The sequence below is a fragment of the Arvicola amphibius genome, chromosome 7 (assembly GCF_903992535.2).
Source record: "Arvicola amphibius chromosome 7, mArvAmp1.2, whole genome shotgun sequence".
In the NCBI taxonomy this organism is placed as follows: domain Eukaryota; kingdom Metazoa; phylum Chordata; class Mammalia; order Rodentia; family Cricetidae; genus Arvicola; species Arvicola amphibius.
Window position 1 is genome coordinate 29276417 of NC_052053.1, and position 24406 is coordinate 29300822.

The following is a 24406-nucleotide window of genomic DNA, read 5'->3' on the forward strand; positions in this document are numbered from 1 at the left end:
TAAAACCGCCATGAATGCAATCACTTCCACAACCCCTTTTTTCTAAAAGACTGTAGTGAGTAAATGCTAGGCGTTCCCTTCTCTTTGTGATAATGTAAGTCTTGGAACCAAAGAAACCCAAGGTCTGCTTCTTTCTGAAATGAACTTTCTTTCTTCGTGATGAAGAATCTGTACAAATCTGACTTCACCAACTGGATGAAAGGTATCGGCTGGGTCCCGATAGACTCCTTGGAGGTGGAGAAGGCAAAGAAGGCTGGAGAGATTCTCAGCGAGAGGAAGTATCGCCAGCACCCCGAGAAGCTGAAGTTCACATACGCCATGGACACCATGGAGCAGGCGCTTAACAAAACCAACAAGTTGACTATGGATAAGGTAAGAGCCCGGGGGCAGCCTCAGCCTGAGAAGCCTGAGGGGCCCTTTGTGAGTCTTCAGCGCTTTTGTCTCATGGTTAGGGGGAAGGAATATGGTGTGTGTGTGTGTGTGTGTGTGTGTGTGTGTGTGTGTGTGTGTGTGTGTGTATCAGGCTTAGCCTCCTCCACCATGCCCTCTTCCTTCTCCCATTATTACATACCTGCTCCACTGTAGCGTCATGTGCTGACCTTCTCTTTACAGAGGCTGTACACGGAAAAGTGGAACAAAGACAAGACCACCATTCACGTCATGCCTGATACTCCAGACATCTTGCTGTCCAGAGTGAACCAGATCACCATGAGTGATGTAAGTTGGCAAAGAAGTGGGCAGTGTGTGTGTGTGTTGGGGGCAGGGAATGCTGAAGGGAGCTAACGCTGGTGGAATGCCTGTCTTTTACATGCCCGCCGTGTTGGAATCGGGAGCTCTGTTGTAACTGAAGTCACACATCCCTGTTGTTTCTCTGGTTCCTGGCTTAGAAACTCTACAAAGCTGGCTGGGAAGAAGAGAAGAAGAAAGGCTACGACCTGAAGCCTGACGCCATCTCAATAAAGGCTGCGAAGGCCTCTAGAGACATTGCCAGTGATGTAAGTGCTGCCACGGGAACACGGTTAGCGTGAGAGAAGGTGCAGACAAGCCAGGCTGTGCCTGATCGTGAGTTAGGGTCAGCTCACTGGCTGGACACACTACCCTAAGATGCTTCCCTTCGCGCAGGCCAGATACCCTCTAATCATTTTGCTCATTGTTCAAGGTAAAAATGATAAGGTCATATTAAAATAAGTTATGCTTAGTATTTGAATTCAAAAGACAATTTTAAGGAAATTTAAGGGTGTGATCTATGTGCTTTACCTATGAAGTCCATGGCCAGCTCTCATCCTAAAGACACACTAAGGAATTGCGGTCTTCTGTGTTTACACAGTGAGGGTGTGAGGACCGAAACACTGCTTCTGAGATTCCTTTCCAATATTTGAAGTACGGAGCCATTGCTTCTTGGCTCTGCTGCCCCCTCTCTGTCTCATTATAGGAAGCGCTAACTTTCTTTACCTACACCGAAGTTAGGAGCACCCAGTGAATCACATTTTATTCTCTTAGCTGAACCATTTGAATCATTGCCCTGTCTCTTGTCTGTCCGCAGTACAAGTACAAGCAGGCTTACGAGCAAGCCAAAGGGAAGCACATTGGCTTCCGCAGCCTGGAAGACGACCCCAAGTTGGTGCACTTCATGCAAGTGGCCAAGATGCAATCAGACCGGGAGTACAAGAAGGGCTACGAGAAATCCAAGACATCCTTCCACACCCCGGTGGACATGTTCAGCGTGGTGGCAGCCAAAAAGTCCCAGGAAGTGGCCACCAACGCCAACTACAGGAATATAATCCACACCTACAACATGCTTCCGGATGCCATGAGCTTTGAGTTGGCCAAGAATATGATGCAGATTCAAAGCGATGTACGTAAGAATGATGCCCGTTTGTAGAGCCATTGGTCCACGCCATAAACCGCTCATGGGTGACCTACGTCATAACATCTCAAAAATCCTGAAAGAAATCCACATTCTGTTTCCTGAAGAGGGAGGAGTCTTATTCATCCCCTTGGGCTGAATTCATTTTTTTCTGAATGGAAGAAGGGTCTGTTCTACAAACTAAAATCTAATCTTTCACTCTTGCTGCTGCAGTCACTGTTGGCCGTGGAGGTCAGCAGCAGCAAATTGATTTGATTTTAGAGAGCACCCATTGAAGGAAATAAGCCTAGCAAAGAGGATCAAACGTGTGAAAGGCTCTTGGTCACAGGGTGAAAGGGAAAGGCCAGTGTGGTGGTGTATGCTGTGATGCCCGTACTAGGGCAGCCCCGGGCTTCTCTCTGGACCAGTTTTCCTCCACCACCTCTGTCCTTGCAGTTGCCTGTGCTGCCCATGGAATGTTGAGGAGGGAGTGACTGAGGAATCCCTTGGAATGGATAGAGGGAAGACAGGGAAGGATTTCAGAGCCATTATCAACTCATGTGCATTATAAAAATAAATGCAGACCACACCAGGCCAGGCCTAGAGTTTTCATTGGACTAGGAACCCGGGCTATGAATTTCCAGGAAGACACAGCCATGTCTAAATGAAAACACCACACATAGTTAGAGGGAGACATGTCTCAGTGGAGGGGGGAACCCCACACAATTGTACCAAGTGCTAACAGGTTTCTAGTGTGCATTAGGAAATCGTAACAAAGGTAGATGATCAAATGCTTTCTGCCGGAGAGAAAAACCTGATTTTCAGAATTAACCTATCCATGAGGAGATCTGGACCAATTATCTGTCAGGAGAGTGTAATCATGTGGCAGATGAATCCATTTATTAGTTCCTCACACATTCCCTTTATGAAGGCATCAAGAAAAACAAATCCAGCCAGGCGGTGGTGGCGCACACCTTTAATCCCAGCACTCGGGAGGCAGAGGCAGGCAGATCTCTGTGAGTTCGAGACCAGCCTGGTCTACAAGAGCTAGTTCCAGGACAGGCTCCAAAGCCACAGAGAAACCCTGTCTCGAAAAACCAAAAAAAAAAAAAAAAAAACCAAATCCATAAGTCCTTTGCTCATTTGTAATTTCTTGTGTGAAGGAATGTGAGGAAGACATTGGGGGTGAAATGATTGGCATTTAATATGCAAGTTGAAAACACATGGAAATGATGGCCTGTCACACACACACATTCATGGTCCGTGGACGCTTGCTCTCTTCTGACCATTGTTTTATCTTCCTCTCCGATAGAATCAGTACAAGGCAGACTACGCTGACTTCATGAAGGGCATTGGATGGCTCCCGTTGGGCTCCCTGGAAGCGGAGAAAAACAAGAAAGCTATGGAGATTATTAGCGAAAAGAAGTACCGGCAACACCCAGACACTCTGAAGTACTCCACGCTGATGGACTCGATGAACATGGTTTTGGCTCAGAACAATGCAAAAATCATGAATGACGTAAGTCTTGCAGTAGTGGAGCTGGCCTGGCTGAGAAAGATTCTGTTGCCTTTCCACTACAACTCCACTAACCCTATAAATCACAAGCCACATGCATGTGTGTGTTCCAGACAAGTGCAATACGAACAATTAGTCCTCTTTAACACTGTCAAGTATGCAGGTACTTAGTGGCCCTGTCGGGCTTGGGGCTACCATATTGGTTTATGCAAACATTTTTATCATCAGATAAAATTCTACTGGCTAACACTGGGCTAAAGCAAAGACTAGCCACAGACAATGGGCCAGAGCTATGCCATTCACTGTATCTATAAGCAAATGTATATTAATGTAATGTTTTAATCAATATTTGTGGGAAAAAGAAACATGTTCTTTACCCTACAGAAATCTCTGTGTGTGCCAAGACACACTCGTGTTGTTTCTTACAGGTTAGAGGTTCTGAAAAGAGATGTCAATACGGAATTTGAGGCTTGTAGGATTTTTTTTATGATAGTACCTTAGAAATATTTTAAATATTGGCAAGTGATGTAAGTGTGGCATATCTGTAGGAGAGAGGTCTGGAAGTAAAGGACCTGCAATGCAGATTCAACACAGCCTTAGCCAGTGACCAAGAGTAGATGACCAAGTATCCAGCTGCCAAAACCTGGTCCTCCCTGGACCAGAAACCTAAGAGGCACATGTTCAAGCATTGTTACTGCACTAGAAACAGACTGGAAAGTACAGATTCATGTCTGTCACTGGAGAATTGATTAAACCAGTTGGATCATGCCTCTGCAGCTTCCTAGATGGAGAGAATTCTTTTTAGAAGGTTCCAAGATGTCTGATCCATATTTTGTGGCAAAAAGCCAGTTCTAAATATTATATGTTCTATGATTTTACTTTTGTTTTGAAACAGCATGCTTACAAAGCTCTAGGAGGAAGTGTCCATCTCTAGGCTTAAGGCAAAGGGATGGGACACTTTGATTTTCTTTCTTGCACCTTCTTCTCCATGTTACTTTTCACTTAGATACACAAAATCCTGAGACCTGTATACACACGATAATGTGCATGTGTATAGTGAGCTCTTTTTAAGAGTTTTAAATACCACCTTGTTCTTTTCCCCCAGCATCTCTATAGACAAGCATGGGAAGCTGACAAGACCAAAGTCCACATCATGCCTGATATCCCCGAGATTGTTTTGGCAAAAGCAAATGCAATTAATATGAGCAATGTAAGTATAATACCCCGGTTGCCATCTTTCTTTGTTGCCTGCTCCCACCAATAATAGAAAATTAACTCACTGATGTCTCTTAATTTATGAGAGAGAACACGTAAAAACTAGTAGACTATTGCACTTTGTTAAAGTCAATCAGTGTCTTTCCCTCTCTAATCTTTGCTCTGCTAAAATTTGGAGCAGGGCTGCTAATGATGGCTGAGACAACAGCTATGGTTTTGAAGAACTATTGGATTTCATTTGGGGACAGCCCCCCCACCTTGAATTCAGAGACTTGGCAGGAAGAGAAAGGCTGGGAGCCAGAAGAGAACCCCAGCCTTTGAAAAACCCTCCACTAAACTGTGGAGACGATCCTTAAAAGGGGTTAAAACAATAGAAAGAAAGAAAAAAAATGAATGTCTTGAACAAACTGGAACAAGCCCTACAATAAGGAATGTGAAACTGTTGCTGGAAAATGCATTTGATGTTTAATTTCATTTCCTTCTTTTTCTGTCCCTGGTTGCTGGAACTCCTCCAAGATGAGCGGCTTTTATTCCTTTTCTTTGTTTGAATTCCACAGAGATTTGGAATTGTGGATGTTTTTTATTTGACTGTGGAATCCGTGCAACTATTTACATAAGTAAAAGAGGCCATTGTAAAACTAAGGTGTTCTTTTGGCACGTGAAGACGGCTGGTTTGTTGTCCTTCTTTGCTTCTAATTTGATCAAAATGAACAAGTAGGAGTTGGCTGAGCTTTATCGTCTTCACGGCATCTTTTCAACCTCACAGCAATCAGGACCTTTCCTTTTGTAATGATATACTAAAAGCACATTTGAGCTCAAGTAATTGTTTTCTTTTGATTTTTTTCTCCCAGACATAATGATGTTTCTTAGAACATTCAACCATCGAACCACCAATACCGCATCTGCCAGACAGAAAGTCTTGCTACACAACTAGTCAGCCTTCTAGAATAAAGCTGGATTTTCTTCTCTTTGCAGAAACTCTACAAACTGTCTCTGGAAGAATCTAAAAAGAAAGGCTATGACCTCAGAACGGACGCAATTCCTATCAAAGCTGCCAAAGCATCAAGAGATATTGCAAGCGACGTAAGTGTGAAGGGTGGCCAGGAACCAAGCAGAGAAATAGAGCCACAAACACAGAGTGCATTGCAATATGAAAGCAGAACATCATCCCATGCCTGAGAGCCATAGACTCGCTCTGCTCCACAAATGCCTCTTGACAATGCTTGTGTCTTCTCTGGCCCTTCTGGGAAAATGTACAAAGACACAACAGGATTCTGATCATGCTAGGGCACTCACAGACCTCAGCATCCCCCTCAGGAGGATTAGGTGAACTCTCTGCTTGTTAGCATCTGTATTCCCAGCAGGATACCTTATGTAGTGTCACTGGGTTTTTGATCATTGATGCTGATGATGGCCACTCTTTAAATAATGAGGAAACCTGCAACCTAGTTGTTAAAACATTAGTGACTTGGCATCAGCTGTGGTAGGTGAACTCAAGCCACCAAGACATATGAACCCTATGATCTCGGGATCCCCACAGCCTGAGAAAGTTGGTGGACCAGCACAACACTGTCATAGGAAACTTGATCCATGACTCAAAACTCTGCTCTCAGAAGCGGGAGTGATGAGACACACCAGGCTGCGCTCTCTCCTTTGCCCTCCCGTCCTGCATCCTCCCTTTCTCAGTCCCTCCCATTGCTGGGAACCCCTAGTTCTTCCTCTGATACACTGGCTCCTCCCCTGTAACCTACACACTCAGCCTCACGAAGAAAAGACTAAGAAGCACGGTACGGTTCGCGCTCTCTCTCCTCTATGCAACCTGGGTAGAAATAGCAACGTTGCTCCTTAGTTTTGTCAGCTTGAAGAGAAAAAAAATCCTGCAGAATATGAAGCTGCTCCAAAATCATGCTTTGCATTCCATACATGAGCCGCTTTTTCAGCAGCAGGTGACTGACTGGTTTATTTCCCCGGCGGCACTGGACTGCTTACACAAAGCTCACTTTTTGTCCCTCCTTTGCTGCGATCTTCCTGTAACCGCAGAGGGTGAGAGCAAGGCAGCATAGTGCAGGATGGTGTGCACCCCAGTCCTCAGTCACCCCAGGAAGTCGCTCAGTGGGTAGTCTCTTATCAAATGGGGCCTGCAGTAAGAACTCTGCTGCCAGGCTCATAAGCAAACGTCAGAATGTTTTTGGTCCACAGCAGAGCCGTGCACAGCTACCGATTTTATGAAATACAGAGTATTAACCCTAGAATTGTTCTTCACTTATTTTCTTCACAGTATAAATACAAGCACAATTATGAAAAGGAGAAAGGAAAAATGGTTGGCTTTCGCAGTCTGGAGGATGATCCCAAATTAGTCCATTCCATGCAAGTGGCTAAGATGCAGTCCGATCGCGAGTACAAGAAGAACTACGAGAAGACGAAGACCAGCTACCACACCCCTGCCGACATGCTGAGTGTCACAGCTGCCAAGGACGCCCAAGCCAACATCACCAACACTAACTACAAGCACCTCATTCACAAGTACATCCTCCTCCCAGATGCGATGAACATCGAGCTGACCAGGAATATGAATCACATCCAGAGTGACGTAAGAGAACCTTCCAGCTCAGGGGTGGCTGGGTCCCCAGCATAAATAGAGACATTGCAGTCTTATCTACTATATTTTAGTGTCTTATCTGGAGAAGTAAAGTCAAGTGTGTCTCCTTTCTTTATAGAACGAATATAAGCAAGACTACAATGAGTGGTACAAAGGGCTTGGCTGGAGCCCCGCTGGTTCTCTAGAGGTGGAGAAGGCCAAGAAAGCCACTGAATACGCCAGTGACCGGAAGTACCGCCAGCATCCCAGCGGCTTCCAGTTTAAAAAGCTGACCGACTCCATGGACATGGTGCTGGCCAAGCAGAATGCTCACACCATGAATAAGGTAGAGCGCGCACCGCACTTCCTGCCTCCCAGTCCAGAAGAGGTCAACAGGCTATGAGGGAGCTGAACTCAGGTCCTGCATTCTAGGAAGTGGCAAATGATTGTAGAGCGTGGTCCTGTACCACATTTCAATGTCTGTCTCTCTCAGTGCCTTCCCTTATCGTTATAACTGGGTTAGAAATTGCGTATATTTTCACTGCATATATCCTAAGTACTCTCATTCCATTCTATGGAAAAGATACAAAATACTATTTTTCCAAATCTGACATTAAAGCCAGGTGTGACAGAACACACCTGTAATCCTAGCAGTTGGAAGGCTCAGGCTCTCTCTCTATATAGAGATGGATAGATAGATATAGATACACTATTATATGTATTCTGAATCCCATTTTTCCTTTTTCTAGTTCAAACAAAGTACATTTGAATATTCTGTTTATCTTCTTTCCTGTTATCCTTAACCATTATTCAGACGTAAAATGATTCTTCTCCCACTCCCTAGCATTTATACACCGTTGACTGGAATAAAGATAAAACCAAGATTCATGTGATGCCCGATACACCAGATATTTTGCAAGCCAAGCAGAATCAGACACTGTACAGCCAGGTAGGTGAAGCTTGCATGTTGATGACATGTTTTGTCTCAAAACATACTCATTTAGAAACTGATGTAATAGGAAACATCCGGTGTAAATACTGAAGCAACGGAAGCAAATCAAACTCCTCATTCTAGAGGGCTTTCGAGACCCTGTTAAGAGCAAGGGCCCTGGCTGTGGACTCTAAGGAGGCAGGGGCTACATCTGTCCAATCGCCATGCTCATTGCGCTTGGTGCAAAGGAGAGTTGCCATAGATAAGGACTGAAACATAGAGTTATGTCAAACGGACCTGATGTAAGCTTTGACTTTGGTATCTGTGTGTTCCTTGATACTGGAAGAACCACCTATTCTGAAGTTTGTTTCCGTCCCTACTAAAATCAGGACCACAAAAGTACCTGTGACATTGGATGTCCATGAGCAACAAATGAGAGGCCCCATATGGTGCACAGCACAGCACAGCACCCAGCGGGCAGAGAGTCCTAGATGACAAGTTTGCTACGGTGGTTTTAAGATACTGCCAACAAGTTTGACTGGAATAGCTAGCTCATTTATTGAAACGTCCAAAAGGCGTTTATTACTTTTATCATGTAGGTAGTTGAAATGGTGTGATCTGATTTTCTTTTTTTAATCATTTATCGCCAGTGTTTAAAACAGTGGCCCCAGACTCTTGTTAGCTGCTAGAAGAAAGCTGCCTTATAAATCCAGAAGGACTGGATTGTTTCTAAATAGTGGATGCTGTGTCCATATACACCATCAGCCCAAAATGAAATGAAAGACTAAGCTAGATCCCATGATGCTGTCAGTGCTGAGTCTATTGTTATCACCTGCTTGGTTTTATCTGTGTGTGGAGTCGGAGTAGTTGATTTTAGGGTTCTGTATTCACTCTCTACACACGCCTGGGCTTGTCTGCAATTTAATATAGAAGAAATAGCACTAAAGAGTCTCTTTACTTTTCAGAAATTCTATAGACTTGGTTGGGAAGAGGCTCTGAAGAAAGGCTATGATCTTCCTGTTGATGCAATCTCTGTCCAGCTGGCCAAGACGTCAAGGGACATCGCTAGCGACGTAGGTCCTGGTGGGGGCAGAAGGCTGCACTTTCAGCTGGGTGGGCCATGGGGTGTTGGTTATTTTAGAAATGGACTTCTGTTTCTTCACCTCTTTCTATCATAGCTACCCCCTCTTTCCTGTTTTCTATTGGTCTATTTTAGAAAACTTAAGACCAGATAACAAATCAACATTAGCAACTGGTGTTGATAGTTTTTAACCTGCATATGTCTGAAAATTAGCCATCAGTCATTTTAAGTTAGCCCCTCCTTGCACTTGAATAATTATAGTAAATTAGTTGAAAATCCCAAAAGACTCACTTTACATTTTCTTGACAATTCAGAGATCTGGTTCATAAGAAAAATGCCATTTGTGCCCTAAAGGGCAGATTCCTCATATAGCTGGAAAAGTTGGAACTTTTGGTGAACACTCTACATATGGCCCCCATATTCATTCAGTTTTGTATAAAATATGCTTCATTTGCATATAAATAAATATTTCATTTTGTTCATCCCCAAAACTCACTAGAAGAAATGCAGATCGTCCTGGGTGGTCGAGCTAGCTCTGTAGGTAAAGGAGCCTGCCAGCAAGCCTGGCAAGCTGAGTCCAATCCCTGGAGCCCACGTGATGGGAGGAGAGAACTGACTCCCACAGCTTGTCTTCACACACACTGTGGCGTGCGTGTACCCACACATGGACACATGCACATGAGTGAATAAACAAATGTAGTAGTAAAATTAACTTATAGTGCTTGGTTTATAGCAGCAAAGACTGCTGCTGAACCTGACAGCCTGGGTTTGGTCCTAGAGATCCACATGAAGAAAATGATTTCCACAAATTATCCTCTGACCACTGCATGCATGCTATAGCAGAAGTCTCTCTCTCTCTCTCTCTCTCTCTCTCTCTCTCTCTCTCTCTCTCTCTCTCTCTCTCTCTCTCTCTCTCTCTCTCTCCTTTTTTTTATAGTTTTAGAGAATGAATTACCAAAATTTCTTAGGGACACGCAGCCTCTTAAAACTTTTAAAACATAGAAGGATTTGCAAGTCAGGTGTATTGGCCCACACCTTTAATCCCAGCCCTCAGAGCCCTGTGAGGCCAGCCTGATCGACATAGTGAGTTTCAGAAGAGCCAGAGCTACACAGTGAGGCCCTGACTCGAAAACAAACACAACAACAGCAGCAAGAAATAAAAACCCAACAGCAAAGATGATTTGCTTCCACACATGGGCTGAGCGGAAGGGGAGAAAGAGAGCCCAGAATCTGAGAAGAAATTCAAAGGATACAGGGGGCAAATCTATCTAATTCAATTGTGGCACTCTAGAAATACCAGGATATAATTTGGACTCTCTGGCTTTCAGATCAAGACCTCATTAAATCGAACCGAAATAATGATGAAACTACATGATAAAACCAACTCATTTTCCTTTAGTGCTGTATGCTAATAAGAACCTAGCAATTGAAAGGGCATCGACAATTTCCCAGCAACCCAGTGGCCAATAGTTCCTCATTCCTTTTCTTGCAAATCCACTTGAAAGTTCGCAGTTAAATTAGCTATATGTGAACTTCCCCACCACAGGAGAAATAGTTTTTCCTCTCAGCTCCCAATGGCTCTCTACCATTTCATAGAATTTTCAAAGCAGGCTTTAAATGTGTAATCTCATAATTTAATGAATAGAATTTAGAGTTGGGAGGTAGAGCGGTTATTCCGTTCAGTCCTTCGCCAGCATCTGCCTTCTCTTCATGCATCATGTGGAGAGGGAATGAAGTGCTTGGATCCGTGGATACTCGCACACAGAGGACATGCGTGGTCCTTAGAGCGGGAGTTTTGCCCATTGGGCTGTGCTGAGTTATTATCAGACTTCTTACTGTTGGTGTGGGGTATTCTATCCATCAGCACCAAGTCTGTGTTCTGGAATAGCACAAAGTAGCTTGTTTCTTCTTCTATTTGACATTTCTTCAAATATCCCTGTCTCCTTATTCTCCTTTGGTTTTAGTTTTGGAACTGTGTTGGCCTTCTATGAGCAGTTCGTTTTGTCTGTGATTTGTTTTGCTTTGTCGTCTTAAAATAGTGTGTCAAATTTTAGTGTTTTGTTGAGACAGGAGCTCAGGCTAGCTTAAATGGGCTTCTGGCATGTGCTTATCTGTGCTCCCTACAGACAGATGGCTCTACTTTTTATAAGCAATTTTGCCAGACTGTCCATATCAAGGGCTGTGTCGGGTAGGTTTTGCATGGCTCTGATTAGAACCCCTCACAAAAACAAGAAGGGAAAGACATTGTATTTTGATTCAGTTCCCACCATGGCAAAGAAGGCAGGGTGAGCACCTCAGTTTCCATCCCTGCAAACCAAAAAGCTGAAGATGGGAAAGCTGACACTCAGCCCGCTTTCTCCTTGTCCTTTTTCATTCGGACCAGGCCCTGGTTCATGGGACTCCATGACCCATATGCAGAATGGGACTTTCCCCTTCTGGAAACGCCCTCACAGATACACCCAGAGGCGTACCTTCAATCTTTTAGATGATTCTGTAGTCAATCAAATTGATAATGCAGCTAGCAACGATCACAATGATATAGTCAACTTCAAATCCAGAGTAGTTGAAATGTATGTATTCGGAGGGAGCAGAGCCTATGTGTGTGAGGCCCACCATGTGTTCAGAGTCTAACATTAAGTTACCATCATTGCGCTTACTAGCCGTGCTGTCGTTTAACAGCAATGTAATTTCTCCAACTAAATATAAAGCTCTGGACTTTACTTTTGTTATCTCAAATTTATATAGCTTATTTTCGCCTACTTGACAAGATGTTGAGTTCTTATGTAATTTATTTTTCTAACGAAAATATCAAAGTATTCCCATCTGTGCCTATAAGATATAGATCCCAATCTAGACAAAACTATATAATGTGATCTTGTAAAAACTCTGTAATTTACATTTTAGCATGTTCACCAGATCATATACCTTCATAATTTTTCTGTCGTTCAGCCCCCATTTTTTTCATAAGCATGTGACAAGGATTTTGCTGAATGTTATCCTTAATTCAGCCACACAATATCTGGCACATATCTCTGCCTTTGGAAAGAACTAATTTCCCATGATAATCTCCCTTGATATTCAACCGCATTCGTTTTTTAGATAGATCTAATTAAACAGGACTTACTTAAGGAAGGAAACATTTCCTGTTAGGTTAGCTCAGAAATCATTCTTTCACATCGTGTTGGGGGAAAAATATAACAACAAAGAAAGTTGAGTTAACTTAGCTTTTATTCACGTTATTAAAAAAGACCATTTTCTGATTTCAGTTTAAATATAAACAAGGCTACCGGAAACAACTGGGACACCATATTGGATTCCTGAGTGTGCAAGATGATCCAAAGCTCGTGCTATCTATGAATGTAGCCAAAATGCAGAGTGAACGAGAATACAAGAAAGACTTTGAGAAGTGGAAAACCAAATACACCAGCCCCGTGGACATGTTGGGCGTGGTGCTGGCCAAGAAGTGCCAGGCCTTGGTGAGCGATGTGGACTACAAGAACTACCTACACCAGTGGACGTGCCTGCCTGACCAGAATGACGTCATCCAAGCTAAAAAAGTCTATGAACTGCAAAGTGAGGTCAGTGTCTATCAGATTTGTTAACTTAAAATTACTCCATGTATTGATAGCTATTTATATGATAAAACAGAGATTGGAAAGGGGAATTATCATCACTGACCACCTAAACCACACGGGTGTGTCATGGTGAAGATGAAGATGAGATTGTGATTGCTTGCTTTGTCCTTTCCTAGAACATGTACAAATCTGACCTTGAGTGGCTAAGAGGCATAGGATGGAGCCCCTTGGGTTCTTTGGAAGCAGAGAAGAACAAGCGGGCTTCAGAAATCATCAGTGAGAAGAAGTATCGCCAACCTCCGGACAGAAATAAGTTCACCAGCATCCCTGACGCCATGGACATAGTTCTGGCAAAGACAAATGCCAAGAACAGGAGCGATGTGAGTATCTGTTAGAAATTGACAGGAGAGTTTATAGTACTTGCTACCTGGCAGTTAGGAGCACTTGCCTAGTGAACGACAGAGCAGCAAAGCCTTGTCTCAGTTAGTACAGCGTAATGTTTTATGGTGGTCTGATCTACTTGAATCACTAACCACTTTACATTAAATAATATATACAGTTTATTGTCATCTTTGTTCAACCAAGTTTCCTTACTTAGCTAAAATGTGATTTAAAAATACATTGAATATGTTTTTGCTTTGGAACCTAGATACAATAAGGACCTGGGTATTTTGGTTGGGACAGAGCATGGAAAAGGGGGGGCAAATCTGGGGGGCCTTGCATACTGGAAATATTATAAAGAAATGGGTCTGGGATTTTGTTTTGTTTTGTTTTAACCAGAGTCATATTTTCCAACCTTTAAAAGGTATATTTTCTAAGGATATTTGCCTAGCACTTATGAGACCCTAGGTTCAATTCTCAGTGCCACAAAAAAAATGTTTTTTTACAAAATGATAATAATGCATTTTAATATAACTGAATCATGATCATGCAATAATTCCATAGCATACTTAATTTATGTTCTGCCTTTAGTGTCCTTCTCTAGCAGGGACACCAGTACTTATAGAATAGGTGCTTAGTAAGCACTGACAATGAGATAAACAAAGGTAGCTGTTTGGGATGTTTCTAGACTAGGAAGGGCCAAACACTATTGTTACTCAGCCTAAGCTTGAACATTACAAGAAGCTGAACCAACTGCCCTGGGATCCTGGAACATGCAAGGAAGTTGAAATAGATACAGATGGTAGCTGTGTAGGTCTTAAGAATGGCTTTGTACACCGTGTTCAATGCGCGCTCCATTTTAAACGCACGTATTAGTTCTGACCTGATGCATAAGATTGTGTTTTATAACTGACAGCTCCTCTCGTCCTAACCAAGTACTCATAGACACTCCACAGTTTTGTTTTCCAAAGCAGGTGTGAGCCTGCAGGCTTCTTTCTGCCTCCATCCCCCTTCCTTCTCTTTAGATCTTTGCAATACATTTTGGTTTTCTTTCTTCCCTGAATGTTGCTTCTTTTTAGAATTTTAGTTTTCCCGAGAAAGAAACTAAAAGCTCTGAACTGGGAAGATAAGCAAGGCAGGAGGATGGATCACAAAGCTGACCAGGCCGTGCTTGAACAGTGTGCCATAGTCGCAGGGATGCCGACAGAAATTTGACAGGATCTAGAAACTTCTTTTCCTTTGTTTGTGCCAACTTTGAGGTGGCATGCTACTGGCCTCTAGTGGATAGAAAGCAGGGATGCTGCTAAAGATCCCATGAAACACAAGACGGCCCCCTACAATTAAGAGCCACCCCGTGTCCAACACCAGCTACTATAAGGCTAAAAAAGCAGTGGCACTCTTAGCAGAAAGATTGGCCAGGAACTTGAGGAAGCACATATTAACATTAAAGAGCCTTGTTTCATTTGGGTCCTGAAGGCCTAATTAACTTCTCTTGGCCATCTGCATGATAGAAAGCATATTCATACAGAGATAGGTTCCAACCCTTTGAATGCCCCACGTTGTACATCTCAAAGGGAACTTGGAAAGTCTAAGGAATTAATGAAACCTTAAAAATGTTCACACTGGAAGAGCTGATGAGCTGGGTCAGCGGATAAAGGCACCTGCTACCAAGTTTGTTGACTTGTGTATGACCCCTGGAACCTACATAGTGAACAAGAACCCACTCCTCCAAGCTGTCCTCTTGCCTCCATGGACAAGTCATGGCACCTGAAACCCCCCACCCCTATCACCACACTTGTGTGCATGTGCATGTATGCGCATGCGTGCGCACACACACACACACACACACACACACACAATAAATGTTAAAAATAAAAATAATCTATTTAGTTTTATTACAAATACCCTTTACAGTAAAAGAAAAATGTTTCCCTTGGCTGATGAAGCGATCTGAGGTCACACGTTTCATTTATTTGCCATGTCTTCATTCTTATTCTGGACCATTCCCTTACTATCCCTCCATCTTCTGAATCTTTGATGTTGATGACAGGCGCAGCGTCTCCTTCCCCTTGGGTTTTCCAGGGTGTCCTCACGATTCAGATCATGTCTTTCCAAGAGGAAGCCCCACGCTGTGTCCTCCTCGGGTCCCATGAAAGGAGGATCCAGGACATCAAGTAGTTGTCCTGTTGCTGATCATTTGAACTTTTATCACTTCCTTAAAGTGGCATTGCCACATTCTTCACTGTTAAGTTGATCGTTTTATCCCTTGGAAAAAAAATTGAAGACAGAGTCCCACTATGTATCCCTGGGTGATGTGGATCTCACTATGTATATGTAGAGCAGGCTGGCCGCAAACTCACAGAGAGGCCTGCCTCTGCCTCTCAAGTGCCAGGATTAAAGACATGCGATACCACATTTGGCAAAATATCATTCACTGCATGCACTGGAAATGGGGTTCAAAAATTGTAATTGATAAATATCTTGTTGATAAAGTTTGATAGTGTGTAAATATCCTATTTTTCAAATGTTTACTTTTAGGGAATTATTTGAATTCCATTGGTGTTCTGTTGAAGATAAATATGAAGATTTTAGGACACTCAAGAGATTTTGATAAATTTTAAAACTGTCTCTTTTGGGAATCCCAAAATCTCTGTCAATTTACTTATTCTCCTAAATAATCATATGTAGTAACTATAAATAATAAACCAGCTGAGGACTAAGATTCCCTAGTTCCAGGACATAACCTGGATAGATCATCTTTTGATGGGGTATTTTGAAGGCCAAAAAAAAAATCAGAGAATGCTATGCTATTTGATAGGGTCAGCAAAGTTTTATTATATTTATTTATTTCTATAGACAGTACCTATCATTTCAAAAGGGTGATCCGTACTCTAAATTTGAAGGTAATTGTATTTCAGTTAAGAAAACCTTGTCTGTTTTCTGCTTATATCGTTGTCTTTTTTTTAATCAATTATAATGTTCAGTGCCCATGAACCTAATACTCCTCACCATGATCTTGGACCCTGACAATCCCCTGACAAAATGGTCATTTCTCATTTTAGAGATTGTATAGAGAAGCCTGGGACAAGGACAAGACGCAGATCCACATCATGCCTGACACTCCCGACATCGTTCTGGCTAAGGCGAACTTGATCAACACAAGTGATGTGAGTATCCAAGTTCATAGTGCCTTCCCGGCAAACTCTGTCAGCTGTGTCTCAGTCGGCCAAGTGGTCTGGAAGCTCTTCTGAATGCCCAAGTCATTTAATTGACTATGAATGACTTGGGCTCCTTATTTGGTTGGGAGTTTGCTTATCCAATGTTGGTACTCACTGTTTAAAACAGCATTGGAGCACAGATCTCTATTTTTGCATTTTTTCATTACGTGTATTATTATCAAAATGAAATGTTTATACCATTCTCACCCTCTCCTGTGTGGGCAGAAACAATTATTATTGGATTTGCACTGTTTACAATGTTTTGTGCTTGACAAATAGATTCTAGGTAAAATTTTGAACAAGTAAACAATCCATTAGAGGAAATTTTCATTTTTACCAATTATTTTGCTGCCAAATGTTAACCCTTGAAATGTATGGGTGTAAAAAGTAAACATTTAAAACACAAATTCTGAACCCCAATAAGGTGACTTTAACATTAAAGAATATATGACTGTAGTACTACAAAGACTAGAATATGAACAAAAAGTCTAAGAATAGTCAATAGCCATCTTAAACCACATGGCTTCTGGATAAAAATATGTTTGAATATATTCTCAATTATTCAGTAATGTCACAGTCTGAATGGGTAAATTATAAACATGTAAGTTTTAAAATTCAGTACTTAAACTTTAAAGTATTTTTTCAATTATGAAGAACCATATTACCTCCAGGTTCCAGTCCCTCTGTTGATGGTCCTGTGTCATGACGTAGGAACATTAGCTACACGGAAGCAATATCCTCTCACTGTTTTTTCCATGGGAAGAGTAAGATTGAAAGACTTTCCCTTCTCTATAGCAGCTTCTCACAGAACACAACATAAACTGGAAGATACCACCAAAACGATAATTCATGTCTCTGTCAGCTAGCTCCTGTTGCCTTCTCTAAAGCACTTGGCAAGAGCTGGCATTTAATTTTGTGCATTTGGTAATCAAGGCACTTTAAAATTTAGAACAGGATTATTAGCAATCCGTGGGCATGATATCCAATTACACTGGAGTGGTCGAGACCATAGAGGCTCTTCTCGTGGACTCTTGAAGTAGATAGTACATTGGCTTCATTGTATTGCTTATTCATTACACTATTTATGGAGAATGCTTGTCCCAAAGTGATTGTCTTCATCTCTCAACAGAAAATCTACAGAATGGGTTATGAGGAACTGAAGAGAAAAGGTTACGACCTTCCTGTCGATGCCATTCCAATCAAAGCAGCAAAAGCATCCCGGGAAATTGCCAGTGAAGTAAGATGTTTAGCCCTGTAGATAGTGATTTGATTGCAATGCGTGTAGATGTTATGCCCTGTCTGTAGTGATTTGATTGTAATGGGCCTATTTTAAATTGAACAAAATCATCTAATAGCAAATTAAAACAAGGCGATAATTCCAGACATGCGGCATAAGATATGGATAAGACCAAGGGTCAGTTTATTGTGTATGGGATTTGTGGCTGGATTTAGCCTTTAATCTTTCCTATCAAAACATTGAAATCTATAGCTCTTCAGGCTTAGAAAGAAATTTAGAATTAATAGGTTTTGAAACTTGCCACCAAGGAGGCAAGGAAAGTCCGTTTTTAAAGGGCTGAGCCATTCTTTTGTTCCTTCAGTACAAGTACAAAGAAGGCTTCCGGAAACAACTTGGCCACCACATTGGGGCTCGGAACATCAAGGATGACCCCAAGATGATGTGGTCCATGCACGTGGCCAAGATCCAGAGTGACCGGGAGTACAAGAAGGACTTTGAGAAGTGGAAGACCAAGTTCAGCAGCCCGGTGGACATGCTGGGCGTGGTGCTGGCCAAGAAGTGCCAGACCCTGGTCAGTGATGCAGACTACAGGAACTACCTACACCAGTGGACGTGCCTGCCTGACCAGAATGACGTCATCCATGCTCGGCAGGCCTATGACCTCCAGAGCGATGTAAGTCTAAGGTTTTCCTTTATTCAATTAAACATTCGGTGTCTTTTTCTAAGCATCAAAGTTCACATAAAGTGGGGAATTTATACACTAATGCTAAAACTCCACCTAGTGATCCAAGCAGCATTATTCCTCAAAGAATCTACAGTAGAATATTCCAGATAGCTAATCTAGGCAATGAAGAATTGAGCCATTCTCTACACATTTCTCTCTCTTTAAAAAACATGCAGAGTATTTCATTAAATTTCTGAAATTATCCATGAAGCCAAATGTTAAGTATTGCAAACGTGTCTGTATCATATAGCAGATCATACCCTTCTATCTCTCTGTGGATATATGTGTAGTGTGAAGCGGCAGGGCTGTGTTCCCGCCGCCTAGTCGCCTGTAGTGTGGAAGCGGCGGGGCTGCGTCCCGCCACCCGCCGCTGGCTAGCTTTACACCCGAAATAATTACACGGAAACTGTATTCTTTTAAAACACTGCCTGGCCCATAGTTTCAGCCTCTTATTGGCTAATTCTCATATCTTGCTTTAACCCATATTTAGTCTGTGTAGCACCACGAGGTGTGGCTTACCAGGAGAGATCTTAACCTGCGTCCATCTCGGAGAGGAGCAGCATGGAGTCTCCTATGGCGAATGCCTGAAGCGTCTCTCCAACTCTACTTCCTTGTTCCCACAATTCTGTTCTGTCTACTCCACCTACCTAATTTTCTGTTCTCTTAAAGGGCCAAGGCAGTTTTCTTTATTAATTAACCAATAAAAGAAACATAGACAGATAACTCTCCTCCATCATTTCCCCTTTTTCTGTTTAAACAAAAAAGAAAGGCTTCAACTTTAACATAGCAAAATTACATGTAACAAAACAGTTATCAAGCAAGAATTACAGTTACAATATTTAAATCTATTTTATCTTTTATCATAACTAAGGAAATCTATAACTATCTATTTATTCTTCAACTCCATCAAAGACTCCAGAAGGATATAATGCTACCTAAGTAAATAAGAAATAAGTAACTTATAAAACTCTAGAAATGACAGAGACAACTCGCTGCCTGGACAGTCACCCAAAGTTCCTCTGTACTGTTGGGGCATCCATCTTCAGCCTACAGGCCCATAAGTATCCAGCAGACATTTTCATGAAGCAGGAAATTCCAAAGACAGTTCAGTCACTTTCTGCTGTGTCCTGCAGAACGTCTTGCAGACTCTTTAATGAATCAGGAACCCTGAGAGACCATCTCACCTTTAGGCAAGTTCAGCAGTCCTCTCTCTGCGGGTTCTTTGTGTCCAGTTTATGCAACAGTCCAGCCAAGAGCAGTTTCTTGCCCAAATGGCTAACAAACTCCATAAGTAGCCTCTTCGATGCCCATCTTCCTCTCGAAGTAGATTGGTGCTGCCAGGAGCAGACGTGTCTCATTGTCATGGAAAACCCTAAGTTATTAAAACATTAAATGCCATATTCTGCAGTCTTTGAAAGATATGAAGAATGTCTATCTAACTGAAATATATCTCTACATATCTAGAAAATCTAATAACATGACTACAAGCTTAACTATTATCAATGATTATCCATTAACAACCTATATTTCCTAATTATACATTACAGTTTTTAAAATGAACTACACAATCACAATAGCTTAAGATCAGAAATACATATACATATAACAAATTGACCTTAAAATCCATACCAATGCAAATTATTCATATCTATATCATATCCCCCTTTAAATGTAAAAGAACATTTATAAACAATATTTGGGAAAATGGGCACAGTTATTTCTCTCCAAACTGCTTCCTGCTGAATGGGGGCGCTGTTATTTAGGTCTTTCATGGTATAACCTGTGTGCTAGGTTCCTCTCAGTTGGCAGTTGAGTGAAGTAATTTTTTGAAGATGTTCACAGCAACCTTTCAGGAGGGCGTGGTCTATCATACCATATTGGGATAGAAGCAATCCACAGAGTCTCGTCCTCTGTGAAAACAAAAGAAGAAACTCTTTTCCAAAGCATCATGTTCTTAGATCCAAATCCTGAAGTCATACCGTTAAGATGTCCATTCTGGTCTAGCCTGGCAGCCCATATAATGAAATGTCTCTCTGTACTTAGCTCCTTTACAGTCAAAAAAATCAAAGAAAACACAACAAAATACATAATCCAGACTCTCTGTGAATTTTCCATTTTTACGTGGCTTATTTTTACTCTATCACTTTACTTCTTTTAATCTATAACTATCTGTACTCTGTCTCTTTAAAGACTTTAACCTTTTTTTTTTAAGGCATTAACTTTATTCTCTATATTTTCTTTTTCTCTCTTTTAAGCCTACGTGAGCCATTTAAAGGCCTTCTATGTCTGAATCTTTTCTATTGTGAATCTGTAATTTTTTACTATCCAGGAGCATTTCTTAAAAGGTTAACCACTTCTTAAAATAATACGGTACTGCCTGTTTACAGCCAAGTCTAAACCTTAACTGCGCTGTTATTGTGGTAATTACGATAGATCCTGCCTGAGATCAGCACAGTTCAGCATGGCGGAGCAGAGCCAAAGCCGCTACTGCCTCAGTACACAGCAGTCCACATTGGAGCTGCACTCAGCAGTTTAATTTTGATACTGAGCGTGCAGCACAGAAACTCTTTTAATCCAAGTTACAGCCAAATCAGATGCGCAGAGCACTGCGCAGACTGAAAACACCTCTCTCTCTATGGCGGCAGGAATCCGCAAACGCTGTCCCGCTCGCCTAAGCCTGATTCCGCCATCTGCCCAGGTGCAGGCGGGGAGCAGTGAGCCATTGGCATGGTCTCAGAGTACTTTCTTTCCGATACCAAGCTGGCAAGGTTTTTAAGTGGATTTAGTGACCACGTTGGAGCGCCAATCTGTAGTGTGAAGCGGCAGGGCTGTGTTCCCGCCGCCTAGTCGCCTGTAGTGTGGAAGCGGCGGGGCTGCGTCCCGCCACCCGCCGCTGGCTAGCTTTACACCCGAAATAATTACACGGAAACTGTATTCTTTTAAAACACTGCCTGGCCCATAGTTTCAGCCTCTTATTGGCTAATTCTCATATCTTGCTTTAACCCATATTTAGTCTGTGTAGCACCACGAGGTGTGGCTTACCAGGAGAGATCTTAACCTGCGTCCATCTCGGAGAGGAGCAGCATGGAGTCTCCTATGGCGAATGCCTGAAGCGTCTCTCCAACTCTACTTCCTTGTTCCCACAATTCTGTTCTGTCTACTCCACCTACCTAATTTTCTGTTCTCTTAAAGGGCCAAGGCAGTTTTCTTTATTAATTAACCAATAAAAGAAACATAGACAGATAACTCTCCTCCATCATATATGCTTACATGTGTGACTCGAAATTTCAGAATTTGTACAAGGCTGATCTTCAGTGGCTGAGAGGCATTGGCTGGATACCTTCTGGTTCCCTCGAGGATGAGAAAAACAAACGAGCCACCCAGATTCTGAGTGACCATGTTTACCGGCAGCACCCAGATAAATTGAAGTTTTCCAGCCTTATGGACTCCATGCCAATGGTCTTGGCAAAAAATAATGCTATAACCATGAACCACGTAAGTCCTTTCTTTGCATGAGGGAGGTATTCAATATTTTGAACAGGAGTGGGCAACACTGTTCCCATAGAAAGAAAAAGCACATTCAATTCTTCTCCATGACATTAAGGTGTCTCTAAAGGAAACACGCTACATACTAATAGAGAAACCGAAACCTGAACGCGTCACAGATTTAACTCAAGAGCGTGGTTTCAAAGTGTTCATTATTGACTTGTTCTCTTATTGTTCTTAGCACCTCTATACCGAAGCTTGGAATAAGGATAAAACCACTGTCCACATTATGCCAGATACCCCTGAAGTTATGCTGGCTAAGCAAAACAAAATAAATTATAGCGAGGTAAGCAATGTATTTATGATATGTGATATATTTTCTTTCTATTTCTCTTTATTAATCAAACATAATAATTTATGTCTGTGGCAGAAATTATATAAACTTGGCCTGGAAGAAGCCAAGAGGAAAGGCTATGACATGCGGCTTGATGCCATCCCTATCAAGTCAGCCAAGGCCTCCAGAGACATCGCGAGTGACGTAAGTACCCCTGGGAAGTTAAGTGTACCTGGGAGATTTTCACCATAGCTTTGGCTCCAGGACCACTTTGTTTCTCTTAAGTTCACAGCGGGCCAACCTGTGAAGTTAAAATTGTTGCTAATAGCTTATTATGTCAGCAAGTCGCTTAAAATAATGAGACTAAAACTCGCGGCTTCGAGCCAAACGTCATCTGTAAGAACGACCGTTTGCAAGTGTGTCTACTGCCTGCTGAGCCAAAGCAACACACACTTAACTGAAGTTGGGGTTGATTTTCACTTTTCCAAAAATATATATTTTTTATTTTCACATCACACATTTTGGAGCATTCCTTTGAAACGTAATCCATGCTGTATGAACTGATGGATCTAAGCAAACAGTGCACATCACTCAAAGACCAGCCATCCGCATGGGCCATGTGTTTGTGTCAACCTCCAGGGCTGGGCTGCAGACACTTGTTTGCTTTCTTTATTGTGTTACAGTGGGTTACGTATGGCCATTTTTAAGGAAGCACACACATGTGCTTTGGTCATCTCCTATACACTGCTACTGTCCCCTCTTCCATTCTTTGCTTTCTTTAAAAGATGCCTTTGCTCACTTTGCTCAAATGTTTTATTCACTTTTTTGTCCTTGAATCAGAAATATACCATTTCTTTACAAAATACAGGAAATAATTATCACATTTTTTTAAAAAAATTATCAACACAGAGAAGTTTAATATTAGTGTATAACCATATGACATGCCTACTATAATTTAACAGCATGTTCATAAAGAATTTTTAACGACATAGAAAAGTGCTTATATAATAACTGCAAAAGGCAGGCAAAACCCATTAACATATGACTCATATTCTAATTATATTCTTTCATACACTTGCACCACAAATAGCCCCGTGTAGTAAAATTCTTTGTTCTCCTTTTCTCTTTAGTGTTTTTGTTTGCTGCATGATAAAAGATAGATATATTATATATTCAAAGGAAATCACTACGTTTAATGAATAGGCTAATTTTGTCCTAGTAAATGTATTTTTCTAAAGGTCGGAACAGACCGCTAGCAGTCTTTTTCTTCTTGTAGTTCAAGTACAAGGAAGGCTACCGCAAGCAGCTGGGCCACCACATTGGGGCTCGTGCTATACACGATGACCCCAAAATGATGTGGTCCATGCACGTGGCCAAGATCCAGAGTGACCGGGAGTACAAGAAAGACTTTGAGAAGTGGAAGACCAAGTACAGCAGCCCGGTGGACATGCTGGGCGTGGTGCTAGCCAAGAAGTGCCAGACCCTGGTCAGCGACGTGGACTACAAGAACTACCTACACCAGTGGACGTGCCTACCTGACCAGAATGACGTCATCCATGCTCGACAGGCCTATGACCTCCAGAGCGATGTGAGTACTGACAACCATAAAGACGGGAAACAGTGAGTTAATTCCACAGAAGAAGGTTTAAATAGGTGGCCCAAAGCTCACCTGTGCCTGCAAGTGTGTGAGGGGCAGGACGCCTGCTTTCCTTTCGAACACTAATCTTTAGTATTCATACAAAATGCTAACCACAAAGTGCCTGCTACCTACTAAATTATATTTTTCAGAGAGATCGTACTTGATTTTATGCTCTTTGGCTGAAAATGCATTCCCAACATGGAGATAAACATTAACCGACTCTTTGTGTCAACAGAATATGTACAAGTCTGATCTCCAATGGATGCGAGGCATTGGCTGGGTGCCCATAGGCTCTCTGGATGTAGAAAAATGCAAACGGGCCACAGAAATCTTGAGTGACAAAATCTACCGGCAGCCCCCAGACAAATTCAAGTTCACTAGTGTGACTGATTCTCTGGAGCAGGTGCTGGCCAAGAGCAACGCTCTCAACATGAACAAGGTGAGAGGTCAGAGTTCAGGAAAGCCGCATGGGCTTGCTGAAGCTGAATCCAAGACACAGAAACATGATTGAGAAAAGAGTTTTATACAATAGGACATTTATATCTTTTATTATCTTCCTATTTCTCTAATCTATTATCTGTTATTCATATTTTATTATTGACTTCAGTTATTATTTCTTGATTTTTATAAATATTTTGTGAAAAA

At 42.0% G+C, this 24406-nt stretch overlaps 1 protein-coding gene across 2 annotated transcripts in view; it reads left to right on the plus strand.

The window, feature by feature from the left end:
• The window catches only part of Neb (nebulin), a 189092-nt gene that overhangs the window by 54086 nt on the left and 110600 nt on the right, over positions 1 to 24406 (plus strand). For both annotated transcript variants that reach the window (XM_038336440.1, XM_038336441.1), the window contains exons 40-60: positions 166 to 372; positions 613 to 717; positions 888 to 995; positions 1544 to 1855; positions 3159 to 3365; positions 4468 to 4572; positions 5553 to 5660; positions 6856 to 7167; positions 7295 to 7501; positions 8000 to 8104; positions 9052 to 9159; positions 12434 to 12745; positions 12919 to 13122; positions 16186 to 16290; positions 17471 to 17578; positions 17940 to 18251; positions 21594 to 21797; positions 22030 to 22134; positions 22219 to 22326; positions 23399 to 23710; positions 23997 to 24200. In XM_038336440.1, coding sequence (XP_038192368.1) covers positions 166 to 372; positions 613 to 717; positions 888 to 995; positions 1544 to 1855; positions 3159 to 3365; positions 4468 to 4572; positions 5553 to 5660; positions 6856 to 7167; positions 7295 to 7501; positions 8000 to 8104; positions 9052 to 9159; positions 12434 to 12745; positions 12919 to 13122; positions 16186 to 16290; positions 17471 to 17578; positions 17940 to 18251; positions 21594 to 21797; positions 22030 to 22134; positions 22219 to 22326; positions 23399 to 23710; positions 23997 to 24200 — 3858 coding nt within the window. The remainder of the gene's footprint in view (positions 1 to 165; positions 373 to 612; positions 718 to 887; positions 996 to 1543; positions 1856 to 3158; positions 3366 to 4467; positions 4573 to 5552; positions 5661 to 6855; positions 7168 to 7294; positions 7502 to 7999; positions 8105 to 9051; positions 9160 to 12433; positions 12746 to 12918; positions 13123 to 16185; positions 16291 to 17470; positions 17579 to 17939; positions 18252 to 21593; positions 21798 to 22029; positions 22135 to 22218; positions 22327 to 23398; positions 23711 to 23996; positions 24201 to 24406) is intronic.